The sequence below is a fragment of the Apostichopus japonicus genome, chromosome 12, assembly GCF_037975245.1.
Source record: "Apostichopus japonicus isolate 1M-3 chromosome 12, ASM3797524v1, whole genome shotgun sequence".
NCBI classification, from domain to species: Eukaryota; Metazoa; Echinodermata; class Holothuroidea; order Aspidochirotida; family Stichopodidae; genus Apostichopus; species Apostichopus japonicus.
In genome coordinates this window covers 12533178-12554664 of record NC_092572.1, presented here as the reverse complement: position 1 = coordinate 12554664, position 21487 = coordinate 12533178, and the positions used below count along the sequence as shown (strand labels likewise).

The following is a 21487-nucleotide window of genomic DNA, read 5'->3' as shown; positions in this document are numbered from 1 at the left end:
TTAATGACTTAAACACCGTAGTATTTTTAGAATGAAAGGACTAGCATTTCAGACTTAAGAAAGTGCAGTTCAGATACACTATTCTGCATATGCACTCCAGCAACAAAATTGTCTCCGAAGAAATAAACTTTATATTCTACAATAATATCTATGTCTGGAGTTTCTCTTTATCTGATGTTCTACCTATTTAATAATTGAGCCCTGAAATAATTGAGCCGGAGCACCCCAACATAACACTATCATTATTACACGAATGGTCTCATCTGACATCATCGTAGGGTTTACCTTTTTGAATTCCGTTCCCTAAATATGTAACGTCAAAATATTTTTTTTTATTGAACTCCATTCCATAAACATATAACACCAAAGCACTATTAAACGAGAGTTTCTAAACCAAGTACGATCCGAGTTTTCAAAAAAAAGGGGGTCCAATGAGTACCGCACCGAAGGCAGGAATGAGGCTGGAAGTGCCGAATGGGAGAGGTTTCATGAAGGATGTGTCACCCTACCCTTTTAGCAATATGTGTACTATTTTAATTTGTGATGCCTGGGCAGAGTTTAATTTTTCCATTCCTGAATGGGATTATGTTAATCAATGTGTATTAAATAATAGTTTAATTAGAATTGATAACTGTATTATTTACTTCGATGCTTTAAAGCAAAATAATGCGTGTTACATTGGTGACTTTTTTAGGCGGAATGGCCATATTCTCGTATATCGAGGTTTTATTAATGAATAAATATAATTAATGTCCTGGTAATTCAGACATAATTGGTATAATTTCAGCGATTCATGTTAGTTGGAGGGTAAATTTAGGGAAAAAAGAAGGTTTAAATTTTCATGAGCGTTGTCTATTAACATGTTCTCTAACACAGAGTGCAAACATTTTTGTGTATAGACCAGTCTCTTAAAAAATGTATGTTGTTTCTAATTTCATCAAAACAAAATGGGAAGAAAAGTTTTCTTGTAGAAATTTTAGTTGGAGTTTTATTTTTTCCCCTCTTCTTTTCATTGTAGTGCGGGAGGCTAAAATTCAGTATATTTAGTTTTGTTATTCGCAGAGAATTATTGGAACGAATGAATTTTTGTTTCGTATTAAAGATACTCCTCTTTGTTCTTTTTGTGGTTTGGAATACAAAACATTTGAACATTTAGTTTGGAACTGTTGTTGGTTAACAAATTCTATTAAAACATTTGTGGTAAAGGTTTAAGAGAGACCCGTGAGATGGAGTTATTCACTGTGAATTTTGGGGTAACAAAAGAAGGAGAATTTTCTATGCCAAACATTTTATATTTATTTGTAAACATAAAGGGGTTCCTCCCGGTGACATATCATTTTTACGTAAATTCAAGTTTGTAATTGAGGTTGAAGTGTCTATTTTGGATAAAAAAACAGAACACATTTGAAATGATTTGATTTTTATTGTGTATTGTTATTATTATTATTATTGTTAAGATGATTTAAAATGTTGTTCTTACATTTTTTTGTTTATTTTTTTGTTCACCAAGCAAATGAATGAACGAATATATGTGATGCAAAGTAAGAAAGAAAGACGTACTGTATGTAACGAATGCATATTTTAATATATCTAACAGGCTACCACCCAACTTCAGGAATAAACCTCTGATCACTGATGGATGGTGCACCTTCCTACAAACGTCAGCAGTTTAGGGTATAAGTATTTTTACTCCTAAAAAGGGGGTCCGGCCCCTCTGAACCACCCATTGGATCCGCCGCTGAACATATAACATACAAACAGTATTACATAAGAGTTTTTAATCCAAGTTCATCAAAATACTGCCTTTTTCTTTAATTCCGTTCCTTATACATATAACATCAAAACATTATTACACGAGCGTATTTATTGTTAAAACATCCAAGCACTTCCTTTAAAAATTTCAGTTAAATAAACGTATAACATCCTAACTATATAACATTAGTGTTTTTAGTCTGAGTACATCAAAATTAATTTCCTTTTCGAATTCCGTTCTATAAACATATACCATCGAAACATTATTACACTAATGTTTTCAATCGTAATACATCAAAGCACTTTCCTTTTCCATTCCAGTTACATAAATATATAACATCCAAACATTATAACATTAGCGGTTTAATCTAATTACATCAAAATTAATTTCCTTTTCGAATTTCGTTATATAAACATATGCCATTAACACATTATTTCACGAATGTTTTTAATCTTAATGCATCAACGCACTTTCCTTTTCCATTTCAGTTAAATACACATGTAACATCCAAACTAAATGACATCAGTGTTTTATGTCTCAGTACTTTAAAGTAAATTATTTTTTTAAAATACGTTCCATAAACGTATAACATCCAACCATTATTACACTCATGTTTTTATAATAATACATCAAAGCACTTACCTTTTCCATTCCAGTTAAATTAACATAAAACATCCAAACTATATGACATTCGTGTTTTAATCTGAGTACATCAAAATTAATTTCCTTTTTGAATTCCGTTCTATAAACATATACCATTAAAACATTATTTCACGAATCTTAAAACATCAAAGCATTTTTTATTTTCATTTCTAGGTAAATAATTATATAACATCCAAACATTATGACATCAGTGTATAATGTCTGAGTACTTTAAGGTATATTACTTTTCGAATTCCGTTCAATAAACGTTTAACATACAAACATTATTACACGAGTGCTTTTAATCTGAGTACATGAACGTATTTTCCTTTTCGAATTCCGTTCCATAAACATATAACATCAACATATTATACATTAGTGTGTTTTTTCTTCGAGTCCATCACAGTAAATTACTTTTCGAATCCGTTCCATCATCCGTTCCATCATCGATATTTGTACTTGTATAATTCATGCTCGATGAACGTTAACGCATTATTCGGTAAAACTAGACAACTCTCTGTTTCGTGAGACATAAAAAGTAGTGCTATAAAATCAGTGTCATAGTCTAAACATCCCTTATCAAATTAAAATATATATTTGCTACAATTCTTTTGTGACAAACAACGAGTTTATTAGTAGGTTTTAGTGCAGTAAACATAGATATCCTCATTAAATACTCTGGTGATGACAAATATATATATACACCCACTCTGGTATTTATGTCCGTATCTGGTACAGAAACCTATACTGTTGTGTTAGTGGTTGCTTACAACGGAATGCTATAATTAATTTCATGTTACATTATATTACAATAGTCAACAGGCACCTAACAACCATACTACAACACGCGCCTACAGAGTGCGACAATGTCCTGATAAAGTTTCATTTCCTACTACCTTCTTTATATAATTTTTTGACGACCATACTGCAGAAAGATGAAAAAAATTGTTTTTCTCCTTTACTGTCGTTTAATGTGAATATCGCAAAGAAGAGTAGCCAATGTAGGCTATTCCATCCAAGTCGTGAAAATGGCTTTGTGACTTTCTTTTCCGAATGTTCATGTTAAACATACTTCATTGTTATTACTCCTCTGATAGTTATCATATTAAATGCTATTTTTAATAATATTTCATACCACTAGCTTCAACATGACTTCGATATCCTTTGTGATTTTGACCAAGTTAGTATAATCTTTGTTAATCGGAGTTTATTGTTTACTGCATTTAAATCAGAACATTTTCATTGTGACTTATTGTCATTACTTGCACGCGTTGATAAGGCAGACTGATAATTTAATGATATTTCTGGTGATTTCATGATGGGCAAAATGAGGATCAAGAAGATTGCTCCAAAGGCTTCTTTACCATTTAGATCAATTACTAATTAAGCACATGTAACGATTACAACAAGTATAGACAATCCACAGACTAGCAGATCTCATCTCAAAATTGAGATATATGACCATTATGAAGTGATCACTTTGGAGGCACATCAATCATCATACACCTATCAATTGAGAAGTGAATGAGCTTTAAACTCACCTAATTCATTACCTTTGACATTTGACATTTAACAATACACTCTAAACATGTTTCAAAACAATATGCGTTCAAAGGCCAGAAGTGTTCCTTAATAGTCAAAATTCACCAACGTTGAATTTGTTCAGGTTGACATCTAAACCACACAATAAAATAATCTTTTTTGATAACATCGTAGAAGATATTTTCTGTCACTTTTCCTAAAAGAGAAACGAGTTCATGTTGACTAACAAATGGAGTAACATGAACAGCAACAAATAATTCCATATCATAAAATGTTGATGTATTTTGGTGATCTTATTGCTAATTAACGATAAATAGCTAAGTTAGAACACCTTTTTAGTTCATATCCCAAGTATATCGAACTGTTTTTCGTATTGTATTAATGCCGTCAGAATTTCATGACGTGAGTGTTCTTGGCAAGCAGTGCAATATCATTTTTCTGAGATGTGGTGTGAAGGAAAAGCTTTGTTTTCAATTCATTGGAAATGTATTTTGTCGACTTTTTTTCCCTACAGAAACGGATTTCTACTTGATGCCAGACATTTGTGACATTTAGTCACGACAAGCAATCGCAATATAATTTAAGCATAGTACAGTTGCATGGTCATTCATACAACTAGCTAATTTCATTTCGTGTTTATCAATTGTTATATTAAAAAAAAAATCCTTTGTTCTTAAAATAAACTTTGTTAATCCAATCATCTAATAAATTCCACTTGAAAATCAATTCAAGATAACACCCATACATGTTTGCTAACATCATTAAGCGTCAATACTCTGCTCGCAGAGAACGTCATTTATATCGTTATTTGAACAGTCGTCAGTTTGTGTTATATAAGTCTCAGACTCAGTGATAATAAAACGTCTACATGCTCCTTGGGTCATATCTTCCGGAACTGCAAATATGAAAATAAATATGATATCGATATATCTATATTTATAAATATAAATATACATAATTAGACAAACACAGACAAATTCTAATTTAAAAAAAATACAATGCCACTTACACTTACCTAGCGTCATACTTCTATTGTGTTACACATGTTGTACTTTTCATTGCCCTGTCAAGTATTGCTGACGAAGGTCCCAGTGGGACCGAAAATTCCAAATATGTTTTCCCGCCGGGACCTTCATCAGCAATACTTGGCAGTGGATTGTAAGAATAACAAAGTGTTACACAATGAAAGCATGACGCTAGATAAAAATTTCCATAACTATGACGAAAGTCTATGCTACGAACTGATGAATCATCATGAATTATATCCTTTTCTTACAAATAATAATAATATTCAACGTAAATACAGGAAACTTTCAAGTGAACATTATCCTTATTCAGTACAAAATGTACATACCAGTAGGACACGTTTGAGGATTGGTTTTAATTTTGACAACTTTGCGGGAGTAACGTTAAGCCGGATATAGTCAACAACTTTGATATAAGAGATTCAATGAGAAGTTAATAGAAAATAGTATCATCTTAACTTATACTTACCACATTCATATGAAACTTCAAGGTATTTGTATGTGATTGGACATGGATCATCATCATTGAATGTCGCCTTGTTTGCTTTTACGTTACATGTACTCTTATTTTGACAATTGTCAGTCACAACTTCGTATGAATTGGTCGAGTTGCAATTCAAATCCTATAAAAGAGCAAATTAAAAGCAGTAAAACACAATTCACATACTTAATCTTTACGGCCATTTACTACTTTTCAGTATTCCTTTTGCATTTTCCAACCTGTTAGTGTACTACAGATAGTAGGTCATGAATATTACGACAAGTACATAGTACAAGTGTGCGTGTGTGTGTGTGTGTGTGTGGGAGGTGGCGTGAGGGAGTAGGAATCAATGAGGGGAGAGGGGTTAGAGCTTCGGGTGAGGGTGTGTGATCGTGCCATCATGTATTTACGAATTCATCACACGACTCTGGTGGGTCTGTAATCAGGAAGCGTAGATGGTCACGATAATAGTGGCGAGGACTACGTTTTAGTTTATCTATATTACTGAGGTATATTACGGGTTATAGTGCCATGTTTGATAGTGTATGGATGTTGTTTATATGACTTGCAATGTCTCCATTTTATTGTTCAAATCGAAAGCTTTTGACGTAAAATTTACAACATACATGAATAGGAAGTGTTATTACAGTTTATGACAACACACTTAGGAGAGGTTTATGATAGTGGATATATTTGACTAAATTAAACTTAATTATGAATTTATAATATATATTTAACACACTTTCGCCGGTTTTCTCTATATATGAGCATTTGATCTAATAACATTGTGAAACTACTAACTTTTGTTTCCAACAAAATAATGGTACGTTTGTCTTGAATAATTTGAAATTAGCATTATCAAATTATCAAAATGTACGTTTTTAGCAAACTAATATAAGTTAATACATGCCATCTAAAAGTATTGGAAATAACATAACGATCATCAAACTGAAGTGCATCGAGTAAACTGGCTTTGTTAAATTTATCATTAAAATGTATGATGATGTCTATTATAGCCAAGTGATATGCAGATGATATATTTACTTTTCATGCTAGAAGCCTAAACTAATTTCCGTTATAGTTTAAGTAAAATTATTGGTAAAGTTGGATGGATCACATTAACAAATGACACCGAAAGGTGACCCTGGAAAGTATCGGATATACTTACCATTATACTCGGATGCGGACAAAACTTTCCATCATGCATCCTCCCATATAAAGCATGTCGTATATTAATATGTCCATGGTCACATCTGATTGCTACGTTTTTTTCTGCACATGCAAATGTTGTATCTAAAAAAAAAATTGAAAGAAAGCATATTAACTAATAAAATGTCAAATAGTTCCAGGTTTACAATATGCTCACAACCAAGTAAACATATAATGTAATCAAAAGTATAATTTCTTCATTGATAGATGCAGGTTTCTTGCATCTTTGACATCAGTATGTAATATTATTTTTATACTGTTTTATTGCGTACCGGATAAAATGCCCGATATCATCGGGTAAAGAGTACGGTGGTGTTAGGCTAGAAGCCTACCAATCACCAATTGGCGATAACTGAAAACATTTAATATCCTGCTATTTTGGGTTCAAGTGAATGTTAAATTATTAGTTAAATGTTCAATCACTTACATTAGAACGGTTGCTACAGTTAAATAACGATCAATGACAAAAAAAATATACTAGAAACTTAAGGACGACTGCTATGATCCATCTACATGAACATCTTGCATCTTAAACCACATTATTCTGGGAATTAGCTTTAGATCATTTCAAAGTAATATCGTTAAAACAATTTGATCACGTCCCAGGAATACGCTAAATTCTTGGAGAGTTATTCATTTTATCTGTAAGTAACTTCAATAAAATTCTTACTATTGCATCCATGGTATTCAAACCTTGTTTTGCTTGGTGACACCAATTTCACCCGATCATCTTAACAACCTCCCAGTTGTTGATGTTGTGACCTTGAAAAGGGGTCTATAGAGCAGGGGTATCCCCTTCCTTTCAATAAGCTTGTCCTTTGATTACAGATGCTAATTTGCAGAACGATGTTATATTTACAATTTTGGCGACCATTCAATAACATTTTGGTGATCCCCGGTTGGATTTATTAGGAAGTTAAAGTGTCTTGAAAGAACATACGAAGTAGCCCCTGTCATCTTTTGGTGAAATTAGTTGTTTGGATACTACCTAAAGTGAAATTATGAACAAGATAAGACATGTGTGCCACGTAATTCTAGGAAAATCTTAACCAGATCTCTATTCATTTGCTTGAATAAAATATCTGATAAGCGTCTTGGATAAGCTATTGTCGTTGCGGATAGTATTAAACTATATAAAACGAATGCACTTAACGTAAATAGGGGCAGACAATAAGTAGGCTTATTATTTCTGTTTAGCGTCACATCGTTGTATTGCTGTTAGTGTTATGTTATAATGCATTTTATGTAATGAAGCCTTCTCTCTAAGTCCCTTTGTAATTAAAATAACCAATAAATTGTAGGTATTTTATTACAAACAAATATTGGTTGCCAGTCAATATTGTTGCCAGTTTCAAACAAGACATTTAACCTATAAAACTCCGAATAAATAAAGCCTTGCTGTTCGTAGGATTAATTATATCTATTGCAGTCATTTCTCAATATCTAGGAACTCAAGTATTTTTACCTATAATTTAGTGTACTAACAGATAATGCGAAATGCCTCGTATTCATCGCATTATAGAAAAATTATTTATATGGAAAGTGGATCTGACACTTGATGTTTAATCTATATATAGTCAACTTGAAGGGGGTACCTCTATCAATGATATCCATATATACTTACGATGCAATAAGACACTAACATCACGGAACTTCATATAGGGGCGGATCCATTTTAATAAGGACGGAATGGCAAAATGGGAGTTGTCAAATCTGGCTAGCCTTTTGGAGGGCTAAGGGGTTCTTCCACAGGAACAAATAAAACAAAATAGGAACTCAAATGCGGCATTCTGAGGTATATCTGGACTATAAATTACGTCTATAATAAGGTATAAAAGCAAAGTTACGCCAATGCAGGGACGTAGCCAGGGGGGAGCAGGGGGAGCGACCGCTCCCCCCCTTTCAGTGTCGATTTTTTTTTTTAAACTGTCGTTTTTTTAGCATGGTATTTTGTCAGTGCTCTTTTGATCTTGAATACTCGTCAGCTCCGTTAACTCGATTGTAATCGTAGTAACATTCATGCCTACTGATTCAACTACTTAGTTTGGCAGATGCAATTAGCTAAATTTAGCTTATAGCCAATTACAAGCCTACAGTTGGCCACTGCGCAATAAAATACATATTGCCTGCCTAACCGCACTCTATGGAATGTCACGAACTGTAAACACAACAGGCGCGTATCCAGGGGGGGGGCGTTGGGGGCGCGCGCCTCCCGGGTAAGAAAAAGAGGAGAGAAAAAAAAAGGAAAAAGAGGGGAAAAAAGAGGAGGAGGAGACGAAGGAAGGGAAAAGAAAAAGAAGAAAGAGAGAAAAAGGAGAAAAAGAGGGAGTAGAAGGAAAACGCCAAGACACCGGGAAGAGAAAGAGGAACAGTGACATCATTACAGCGCTGGTCCCTATTATATACACAGGGTAGTCAGTGACGGATCAAGGATTTCGGAAGGGGCGCTTGCCTCACCCTACCCCTTACACCGACAACTCCATTTTTGACGTTTCCATTTTTCCTCTCTCACTCATGATCTATATACTATATATGGTCTATCATAACGCGTGTGTGTGTATACGCCTTAAACAATTGTAGAATTGTGCTATGAAACCAACTGTGGCTGGTCTCGAACTCGACCGTGTCGTCGGGGAACCTGACGCATTTCGGGAAGGGGGCGACCGCCCCCCCCCCTTCCCCTTCAGCATATTTTTTTATGATATCGCCAGTAATTTCAAAATAGAAAGTGCTTAGATGCAACTTACAAGGCCTGGGAAGTGTCGTTTCCAGCGATCTGGGAGGCATTTTCGGCCAAAATTTACTTGTACGCTTCGCGCCAACAAATGGTCCTGGGTAGTGCCATTTCCAGTGATCTGGGAGGCATGTTCGGCCAAAATTTTCTTGAACGCTTCGCTCCAACTTATGGTGGCGCTACGCTTAGATAATTTGCCTACAGGCTTCGCCCCTCCCTTGGCAAATTCCTCGATACGCGCCTGTTCGAATTTGTAAAGCAACCGCAGCAGATATCACATCATATCAGTGAGCATGAAAATGGCGTTCCAGGATGAACAGCCTCAAAACTGTCCGACTTGCCCGAAACAAATAACCAAAATTTCGTTCAACATGTTATGGTCAATATCATATAAACAAGCATCGGTTATTTACCCAGGGAGTTGTTATGGATCCGTAACAACTCCCTGATTTACCCTACATCGCATGCCATCGTGTACCGTACGGTCCGTGAAAGTTGCGCAGTGTACCGCGGGATGCTAATGTAAACAACCAAATGTCTTATGTAGATGGAGAAAAAGGCATGGAGGTCCAATTATGTCAAAACTCTTTTACATTAGAAATGGCGAATTAGGGGCTGCAGCCCCCCCCCCGCCTCCTACGCCTATGTGGGTAGTGCTCGGTTTCGGAAATATCTGCTATTTTTTTCATTTCCTTCAACCAAGTTTTATAATAGCCGTTATAAGAGGTTTTAATATTTCTACACCAATAAATTAACTGTGTCTGAATTTTCCAAAATTTCTGACCAACATTCTGCATCACACTTCCCTCTACTCGTGCAATTTTGACCGGTCTGTTAGGGGTTGAAGGAGGTTTTTCTATATTGGTTGTCCATAGATGAAATTTTGTGCAACATTATGAATATGTTTTGAAGTGAGTTTATTCACGAGAAATGTGAATTTTCAAATTCTGAACAAATAATGGGCTTGGAACCTTGAAAAGTGGGCCTGACGGATATTGTGGGCCGCGACGTAGAATCACCTATAAAAAGCAATGATCCACAGGACATGCGATGAGGTCGAACATGATTTGTGACTGGTGAAAATCTTCAAAAAGGTTATGGATGGAAAAAAACTATCGGGAAATACTTGGTTCTCAGGCAAAAAGTGTACATCTGGTTGGTCATTTTCAAGCCCGAGAAGTGCCATTTCCGGTGATCTGGGTGGTATCAAAACCAGAAATTTTCTTGTACGCTGCGCGCCAACGATGGTGGCGCTCCGCTTAGATAGTCGTGCCTACAATTTTGAAAATCCATATCAATCGCAAAAAGTGCTCCCCCCCTTTCAAATTCCTGGCTACGTCGCTGCGCCAATGACTACTTTTTAAATGCGTGTCAAATTGACAATTAGGCAGTAAACAGAACCCGAAACGCCCCCACCCCCCCCCCCCCCTCTTTGAACATAGCCTGCAGATTTTCATAATGCCTACCAGCAGTACAATCTCCCCAGATGCTGGCATCAGCAGACAGATCAAATGTCTCATAAACATGATTGCTTTCATCGAAAGAACCAAAGCAAGCCAGATGGGAATTGCTCGAGATACTTTTACAGGACTGGTAGGCATCATTCCAAGTCACACTGGGTCGATGAATTAAACAATAGCTGCTATTGCCAATCGTCTTCCAATCGCCACTGGTGCAATCTGTGGAAAACGTTAAAACGTATTATAAAGAACTGTCCCCTCCGTTTCCATTAATGATGGGTACAGTCATCTCGATCCAGATGTGGCGGATGAATATGTTCAAGGAGATTTTATAACTGCGTGTCAGATTGACAATTAGGCAGTATACAGGACCCGAAACGTCCCCCCCCCTCTTTGAACATAGCCGGCAGCTTACAACGTAAGGGGATCATGACGACACCATTGCTAGTACCATTATTCTTTCGCGTTAGTTCAGACTCGATTGGAAAACTCTGTGTGACAACCAATCTCTCGATTTGGTTAATTGATTTTTTTTCATGTAAGATTGACAGAACCCACCACTCTCAACTCTTAATGTTAGAACTTGACTGATTTATTCAGAAGATAATTCTTTAAAATGCTCCACAAGGCAGAAGTGAGTAATGAACCGAATCAGTCAGGTTCTTTGAAATAATTTGCATACTTTTTAATGTAAGATTAGACCTGCTGTATGTGCAGTGAACAAATGTTGCTCAGTTTTGCAACACTTGTTATTTTAACAGAAACCATTAAGAAAAACGTTTACGCTCTCTAAACTTTAAATCATTCATGAGCATTCCATATTACTTTTTTCCTGTTATATGGCTGAAGCTACACCACATTATGATAGCAACATGCATAACACAACCTATTACAAAGAAGTGAAGATCAAGAATTTGATCCTTTCCATAGTATGACAACAAATTTTATTGTAAACAGGAAAATATTAAAGTTTAAAGCAACCGCAGCAGAGGACATTAATGATAGTTTACATAATTGACATTATTTCACAGACAATTTAACACCGTCTCAAATGTTTACAAACATTGGCAAGTCAAGATCAATAATTCAATTCTTACCAGAATTTTTTTCATAGGACAACAAATTCCATTGTAACCAGAAAAATATCAAATGTTAAAGCTAGATGTCTTTCAAGATAATTTACATTATTTCACAGACAATTCAACACCGTCTCATATGCTCTGATAAGAACTCTTGGTTTTCAAATGCTGAATTTGGTGGCTTCTTTTGGAGGCGGTCCTATTTCGTAACGATTTTTCATTATACATATTGTGAAATATGCTGACCAGTAGGACCAACATTGAATCGCATAAATCAAACGAGGCAGACGAAATTCGAACAAAAGTTATGAAAATAGAAGAATAATATAGTTTGCATTGTGTCTGCTCTGTGCATAACGAACATCGACATCAAGTCCTCCCTGGGTTCACCTTTAATTTGGTAAAAGTATTATTGTATCTTGCAAGCAAAACAGAATGCCAGACTCTCAAACTGTAAACACTTTACTTGATGTCAAGTGACAGCTTATAATATTCCCACCATTATTTTTAAAATAAATCTGTCCTGTCGTATCCATTTTACAATAGCACTATAACCTTCGCTAACACAATACATAAGTCATCGTTCCTATCATAAACGCATAAAGGAGGCCTTTCTGTAATGTATGTATTCTACAATATACCCATAGCATGTACATGTTACAGTTAATTAGCTTTGCCAAAGCCAACCAACCAGTTTGTTGCATTTACATAAAACACTGAGCTAAACGTTTATGTTATTTGTTTCTCAAACAGCTTCACTGAATACCCAATGTTTGCTAAAAGCTTTATCAATTCACTTTTGAGTGATTCACCGATTTGCTGAATGATCACATTCTTTTCACTGTGAGCGCCTTGTTTTATTTATAGTCACTTTATGAGATGAATCGAAACTTAACAGCTTCAGGGCGATTGTCAATATATTTAAAGTCATGTGTCATCAATATTTCATAACAGACAGCTTTCAAATCGATTATTACTTCTTGTACATCAATATGTTTGCTCTGTCGACATCAGGCCCGTTAATGCTTACAAGTACTTGTTCAAAGTGGGTATCTTATACATAATCAGTTAGTGATACAGCAACAGCGTTATACAACGTCGTTATACAGTTCGCCAGTTCGCTTACCTCATATAAAGATTGCAGTAATCAACAACGATTTCATACAAATATGACATGTTTTTGGTTAATTAACTGTTTCATAATGACAATTGTACTGCTGTCAAATTAGCTCTTGAAGGTTTACGAATTGTCGAATTCGATATTGCGAAAATTCCAGTAGTTATGATCCTCTCAGATTAACTTAAATTGTGTATAGGTTTCTATAATAACCCTTTTCATTCATATATACATATTATATTTAAAACATTTTGGTGCAAACTATAAATGCTTTATGGCAAGTGATTTGTTAAGATGTCTTGGTAACCGCAGAATGCAGCTTTTATCAGCAGAACTGTAAGCTAAGATTTAAGCATCCATGATCCATCCATCCATCCATGATCCATCCATCCATCCATGATCCATCCATGATCCATCCATCCATCCATCCATCCATCCATCCATCCATCCATCCATCCATCCATCCATCCATCCATCCATCCATCCATCCATCCATCCATCCATCCATCCATCCATCCATCCATCCATCCATCCATCCATCCATCCATCCATCCATCCATCCATCCATCCATCCATCCATCCATCCATCCATCCATCCATCCATCCATCCATCCATCCATCCATCCATCCATCCATCCATCCATCCATCCATCCATCCATCCATCCATCCATCCATCCATCCATCCATCCATCCATCCATCCATCCATCCATCCATCCATCCATCCATCCATCCATCCATCCATCCATCCATCCATCCATCCATCCATCCATCCATCCATCCATCCATCCATCCATCCATCCATCCATCCATCCATCCATCCATCCATCCATCCATCCATCCATCCATCCATCCATCCATCCATCCATCCATCCATCCATCCATCCATCCATCCATCCATCCATCCATCCATCCATCCATCCATCCATCCATCCATCCATCCATCCATCCATCCATCCATCCATCCATGATCCATCCATCCATCCATGATCCATCCATCCATCCATCCATCCATCCATCCATCCGTGATCCATCCATCCATCCATCCATCCATCCATCCATCTATCCATCCATCCATCCATCCATGATCCATCCATCCATCCATCCATCTATCTATCAATCTATCTATCTACGTATATATATATATATATATATATATATATATGCATCTATCTACGTATATATATATATATATATATATATATATATGTATATATATATATATATATATATATATATCTACGTATATATATATATATATATATATATATATATATATATATATATATATATATATATATGCAATGTTCTGCGTAGCACTGAGAATTCTAGTAGAAAAATAGTAAAGTTTGCTAGTGCTAATGATAAAGAAAACTAACACGACGTTTCGGGTATAAACCCTTTAACAAAGTGAGCAAAAAGACTACTAAAACTGTAAACAGCGAACAGTTTTCTTTATCATTAGCACTAGAAAACTTTACTATTTTTCTACTATATATATATATATATATATTTATAGATATATATATATATATATGCTTCCTAGTCGAGTATGTCTTGCATGAGACAAACACAAGTTTTAACAAATTATACGATTAAAACATCGACGCCAGCTTTGTTAGTTACATTAGGTTCAAGATGTTTGATGTTATATCGTGCAAAGCTGTAACAGCAATTTCGTTCATTTGTTTAACTATCTAAGTCTCATTCAAGTAAAGTAAGTCTCATTCAAACAAAGAAGTAAACGTGGAACGCTTTGAGACAGTCCAACTTGGTGTTAATGTTATTGCGATGAATACTATCGTGGACTGGTCCACTAGTTGTAGAAAACCAAGTGTTAGCAACAAGTACTTGGTCATCAACCAACCTGTGGTAAACAAAAGCCACGGATAGTGACAATGACAGTCTTTTCTTGAGCAATTCTTTTCATTTCGCCTACAACTGAAATGCGTAATGCTTTACAAGTAAGTACAAAGTAACGCAGAAGGGCTTGAAAGGAACAAAACATGTATACAAATGTATTTGAAGACAATCATAGCTCATTTTCTTAATTTAGGACATTCAATAATGTAATCATTAAACTGTTAGTGTTAAACTTACGATCAGTTGTTGTCTGAGTTGTTTCATCCTCAGTGGAATCTTCTATTGAGGAAACTTCAAGGGAATGTCCAACAGTGGACGCTTCCGTAGAATCGCCAATACCTTTTGAAAATATAACATTTCCATTGTGGATTTACAGTTTTCATACGTATTAATTCTAGATCTGGACACGGCTTGTTAATAACCAACAGATTAAATCATTGACTCTAAATAGGTTGGGAAAACATTTTACTGAACACTGATCACGACATTTTAAGCAATTGAACGGCCAAAAAAACTAAGCTGGTCAAAATGGTCAGCATTTTACTTGTAGATACAGACAAATATACCCATATTCTTAAAGCAAAACATTTTAATAGTGTAATATTTATTTATATATATATATATATATATATATATATATATATATATATATATATATATATATATATATATATATATATATATATATATATATATATATATATATATATATGCTTCCAAGTCGAGTATGTCTTGCATGAGACAAACAAATGTTTTAACAAATTATACGATTAAAACATCGACATTTTAAGCAATTGAACGGCCAAAAAAACTAAGCTGGTCAAAATGGTCAGCATTTTACTTGTATATACAGACAAATACACCCATATTCTTAAAGCAAAACATTTTAATAGTGGCGTAATATTTATATATATATATATATATATATATATATATATATATATATACTCTTTTGTTCTCACTCTCAAATATTAAGAAAAGTTTACTAATTGTTTTAAACATTTTAGAATAATAACATTTCATTTTGCCACAAGTGTTCATCTCTAGAACCCACGTGTCCATATCAAGACATTCGTTGTAGGCGTTGCTTACTTGTAGACACATATCCTATTATAGCCTTTCCCCCCATATGTTAGGCAGAGCTGTAGCTAATCGCTCTCGTTCGGCAGATCTGAATTATCAATCGATTCAAAATGTTCTCATCGTGAGGTTTATTTTAAGTTAGGGCCGATAAGAGACCAAATGATTCAACCTTTTAAATTAGGCAATCCAAGAAATGTCCTTAATTTGACCATTCAACATTTGCTAATAAATTGTCTCTGCATATCATGAATGAAATCCTGATATCTGAGATATAAAACAACGATATTCGAGTAGTCGGTTGTATATTTACATCATACCATATTCCATTGAATACTGTCAAATTAGGAATATTAGGGTAATTGTACAAGGTTACCCAATGTTCCTTAGTACTATTTAAAAAAAAATCATTATTGTTTACATTATTGCTTAAAATGGTATCTGGTGTCATGGAATTATTTAGTTTAGTAACTTACCTTGGTAGTGTCTGTCTGGTGTAAAATTTAGCAGTGATGTCACAATGGACGAATCGGGTGGCACTTCTAAGTCATGATCCCCGTGGCAGCTAGTCTGTCTGAAAATGGAGCTACGATCAGACGTTTTGTGGTAAGAGTAACAGATGCTTGCATCTAAAATGAGGAAAGTGGGATAATATGATATATTTGTCTTGTTAGTCGATAAGTTAATTGAAAAATATTGTTACGCAGTCCAGATATCATGGTTTGGGAAACGAAGACAATAAAGTAGGTTAGAGAGATTTTGTTTTTAAAATGAATCTAATACGTGTCTCTTGGTAACAAAAATATATAACTTATCATAAATACATTACATACCTTAATACTTAAGTTAACTTAGCGCGCACGCAAGGTACTACCTCTGGGTTCTCCGTCGGGGTGTCAAATCCCAGGGTAGTCGGTGTTGATTAAGTAACAGTGCGGGTGTGTCTGGAAGCTTCCGGAAGGCGCTTTACGTAAATAACAGTTCCGGTAGAGAACAGGACCAGGTAAGGTAAATGATAAGTCCATAAGAATGGTATTCAAAAGAGAGTTAAGAGAAAGTCACACACAGAGTGGTTGGCATGGTGAAGAGAGGCCGAGACGGAAAAGGTGGGTTTTTGTAAGTGCTAGGCAGACATAGTTGTTTTACGTGGCGTGACGTACAGCTTGGTGCCACTGGGAGAAGAGACCGAGCCACTCCTTGGAACTAATTTACATGACATTCGGTGAGGTAACTCTACCGTAGCTTAGAACTGCATTGGTTGTGCTCTACGTTTACAAATTAGCATAATAATAATACACCATTTAAGCATTGCATAACATCAATAAGCGTAGTAAACCTTTAAAGTAACATGCTGCATCATAACACTATTCACCGAATCACTATTCATAATCATGAGGCACGATATAAACCAACACCCTTAATTAACATCCTAGAAATGATTGATTCAACAGAGCTGTTTTGACAGGGACGATCGTAGATGTGTCATCTTAAACTCTTAGATTGTCTCTAATAGGCCAATAAACGATCAGAGACTATATGAGGTATAACCACTAAATCAGACAAATGAGTCACTTCAACCTGATCTACAATATAGTCTGATCGTTCTGGTAATAACTGTAACATTCTTCGTGAAATATAATAGACTATTGTATAACATATTTATGCCCCTCCACTCCCTTTCCCCTTTAGTCCCCGTTGCGCATATCAACTAATAGGAAGGTGGTTTTATACAAACGATACCTTCCTAATTAAGATTCCATTCACTTACATCTAAATAGCAAATCCAGAAAACAGCAATGGATGAATTTATAGAGAAATTGTTGTCCTAAATACTAACAAATAAACAATGTACAGAAATTGAATACAATCAGATGGTGAGCAATGTTGACAATACGACTTTTTGAGTTGACGAAAATAGAAATGTATCTCGAAAACATCAATTGGACACGTTCTAAAACTGTTAGTGTTAAACTTACGATCAGTTGTTGTCTGAGTTGTTTCATCCTCAGTGGAATCTTCTATTGGGGAAACTTCAAGGGAATGTCCAACAGTGGACGCTTCCGTAGAATCGCCAATACCTTTTGAAAATATAACATTTCCATTGTGGATTTACAGTTTTCATACGTATTAATTCTAGGTCTGGACACGGCTTGTTAAGAACCAAAAGATTACATCATTGACTCTAAATAGGTTGGGAAAACATTTTACTGAACACTGATCACGACATTTTAAGCAATTGAACGGCCAACAAAAACTAAGCTGGTCAAAATGGTCAGCGTTTTTTTCAGCCTCCACCGGGATATATATATATGTATGTATGTATATATATATATATATATATATATATATATATACATACATATATATATCCCGGTGGAGGCTGAAAGTTTTTTCACTGTTCTTGATTTTCCAACGCATTACGATTTTCATATATATATATATATATATATATATATATATATATATATATATATATATATATATATATATATATATATATACTACTATAATACTGAGAAATTTAATGCATCCTTGCGAGCGTGCGTACTGTTTTGTTCTCACTCTCAAATATTAAGAAAAGTTTACTAATTGTTTTAAACATTTTAGAATAATAACATTTCATTTTGCCACAAGTGTTCATCTCTAGAACCCACGTGTCCATATCAAGACATTCGTTGTAGGCGTTGCTTACTTGTAGACACATATCCTATTATAGCCTTTTCCCCCATATGTTAGGCAGAGCTGTAGCTAATCGCTCTCGTTCGGCAGATCTGAATTATCAATCGATTCAAAATGTTCTCATCGTGAGGTTTATTTTAAGTTAGGGCCGATAAGAGACCAAATGATTCAACCTTTTAAATTAGGCAATCCAAGAAATGTCCTTAATTTGACCATTCAACATTTGCTAATAAATTGTCTCTGCATATCATGAATGAAATCCTGATATCTGAGATATAAAACAACGATATTCGAGTAGTCGGTTGTATATTTACATCATACCATATTCCATTGAATACTGTCAAATTAGGAATATTAGGGTAATTGTACAAGGTTACCCAATGTTCCTTAGTACTATTTAAAAAAAATCATTATTGTTTACATTATTGCTTAAAATGGTATCTGGTGTCATGGAATTATTTAGTTTAGTAACTTACCTTGGTAGTGTCTGTCTGGTGTAAAATTTAGCAGTGATGTCACAATGGACGAATCGGGTGGCACTTCTAAGTCATGATCCCCGTGGCAGCTAGTCTGTCTGAAAATGGAGCTACGATCAGACGTTCTGTGGTAAGAGTAACAGATGCTTGCATCTAAAATGAGGAAAGTGGGATAATATGATATATTTGTCTTGTTAGTCGATAAGTTAATTGAAAGATATTGTTACGCAGTCCAGATATCATGGTTTGGGAAACGAAGACAATAAAGTAGGTTAGAGAGATTTTGTTTTTAAAATGAATCTAATACGTGTCTCTTGGTAACAAAAATATATAACTTATCATAAATACATTACATACCTTAATACTTAAGTTAACTTAGCGCGCACGCAAGGTACTACCGACAATTGGACACGTTCTTTATAATTATCTCTACTTTAATGTCAAGCTTCAAAGCACTGTTACTGACAGAATGAGCAGTATAAATATAATGTTACTATCAGAGACAGCTTAAGAACTATTCATACTGTCAGCAAACTACGATGAAGCATGATATGAGAGGACAGTATGTTGTGGTATTAGAATTGTTCCAACTTGCTGGAAAAATAGTGTTAGACATTTTCATTTTAGTTAATCTGCGGACACTCGTCGGTAAAACAAATTTCAAGGAAATATTTGGTAGATTAAGTATTAACGGGTAAAACAGGGTATGTTAGAATTTACCAATTTGTGTTTATTAGACGTTGATACCATCATTGATTTCATGGTATGAGGAGTAAACCAAACTTTAAAAATAGTTTAAAGGTGAAAACTTTGCAGACCGAAGTAGATAAGACAATCAGTTGGCTGAGCTCAATCAGTTTTAATATAGTTATCTACGACTTGTCGGTGTTAAATTTATTGCTATATTACATAATTTAATGACACAAAATATCAATGACATCATTTTAACGACTGATGTATCTTGGCAGCCATGCAGAAATCACAGTAACAGTTATAAAGAAAACATTGTGTCACAAATGAATAACCCATAAAGTTACACAGTACCGCTTCAATACAATTAGATAGATGGTGAATTGGTCACGCGACCACGCATCAACCTTGTTAAATATTATAAGAAGAATGCATCGACATTCGCAAGACAATTTTAGGGTGCAATCCACCAAGATCGAAAAACGGACACAATAATGCAAGCCGTTAGTTCCTTTTCTACTCACCTTTATTTTCCACAGTTTGGGGTGGAGGGGCACCTTCCGTTGATATGAAACCTAAATATGAATTTAGAACAAATGTAATGAATAATACACTAACTACATGTTGACCTGGGTAAGATGAATGCAGCTATTGAGGATCTTTGGGCATCCTAGCTTGTTGACCAAAAGCGATGTACAAACTTTACACCTGGTCTCTGGATCCGCGCCTTGTTAAGCGCTTATCCGCAGACAAACTTGGTTTTCGATTCACGAAATAACGAGCAGTACAGTCAAAGTTAGTGCATGCAGTTATTTTAAGTCTTGAAATTCAAGGTGATGCGAGAACGAAGCAACGAAAAAGAAAGCAGTACAAACCGTATAGGATGAGTAGTATTACAGTGAGTCCTATCTCCATCTTAGTATTTGATGCAGCTTCTTCTTAATAGTAATAACGCTGTTGTAATTATTATGAAAGTGTTCCTTTCCTTCTTAGTCAATTCTGTCTTTTATTAAATATCAAAGTAGTATTTATAACAAAAATAGAAATCAGTGCTACTGCTGATGTCGTTATAACGACCATCCTGTTATCTAATATCAATGGTATAAGCGACTAAGCAGCAATTACATGGTTCGTCATGGCGTCAACAAAAAGAGATGTTTGATTTGTAGATTTTATGAAGGTGTACTTTCTTCAATCATTACATTTCCTTCCTTTGTACCAATGTCATATAAATTTTATATCTTCAGTTGCTATAACAACCTAATACAAATATTCAAATAATACAAAAGAAGAAGCTTTCTCTCACAATTACCAACCGTACGATTTAATGTATTTGCATGTTTTATGTCACCTTAACCAAATGAATAATCCCTTTCATAATAAGCATGAAACGTATGTAATGTAGCATACAAGTCTTTCGATTGATAAAGGCAAATACTTATATTGCGCGTTTTGTCAAAGAACTGTGGTTCATAAAAGGCGGAACAGACGAAATAACGCCATGTAGGCTATATGGCTGCTATATATAAAGGTTATCGCAACCCTCCTCCGCCCTTTTGTATCGATAATTACATCTATTTAAATACAAGTAAAACCGATGGGAATCTACAAACCTCCTTCAACCCTCCGCCCTCCCCCCCCCTTTCCGCCAAATTAAA

At 35.0% G+C, this 21487-nt stretch overlaps 1 protein-coding gene across 1 annotated transcript; it reads right to left on the bottom strand.

Moving 5' to 3' along the window:
* Positions 1-7605: 7605 nt before the first annotated feature.
* Positions 7606-20962, bottom strand: LOC139977358 (uncharacterized). Its single transcript, XM_071986647.1, has 8 exons — positions 20705-20962; positions 20354-20404; positions 19140-19292; positions 17961-18062; positions 16461-16613; positions 15142-15243; positions 10853-11065; positions 7606-7640 (listed from the first exon to the last, which is right to left on the bottom strand). Exons 1-8 carry the CDS (start codon positions 20742-20744, stop codon positions 7606-7608), a joined length of 849 nt encoding a protein of 282 aa, XP_071842748.1. The 5' UTR covers positions 20745-20962.
* Positions 20963-21487: the final 525 nt, after the last annotated feature.

What these genes read in the sequence shown, in the direction of transcription:
- LOC139977358 (XM_071986647.1), bottom strand. Translation starts at nt 20,744, where the DNA reads ATGGAGATAGGACTCACTGTAATACTACTCATCCTATACG. An exon ending in AACTCAGACAACAACTGATC is followed by an intron (nt 11,066 to 15,141) that starts GTAAGTTTAACA and finishes CGTTTTCCACAG; the next exon opens with ATTGCACCAGTGGCGATTGG. An exon ending in CTGGGGAGATTGTACTGCTG is followed by an intron (nt 7,641 to 10,852) that starts GTAGGCATTATG and finishes ATTTCACTTTAG; the next exon opens with GTAGTATCCAAACAACTAAT.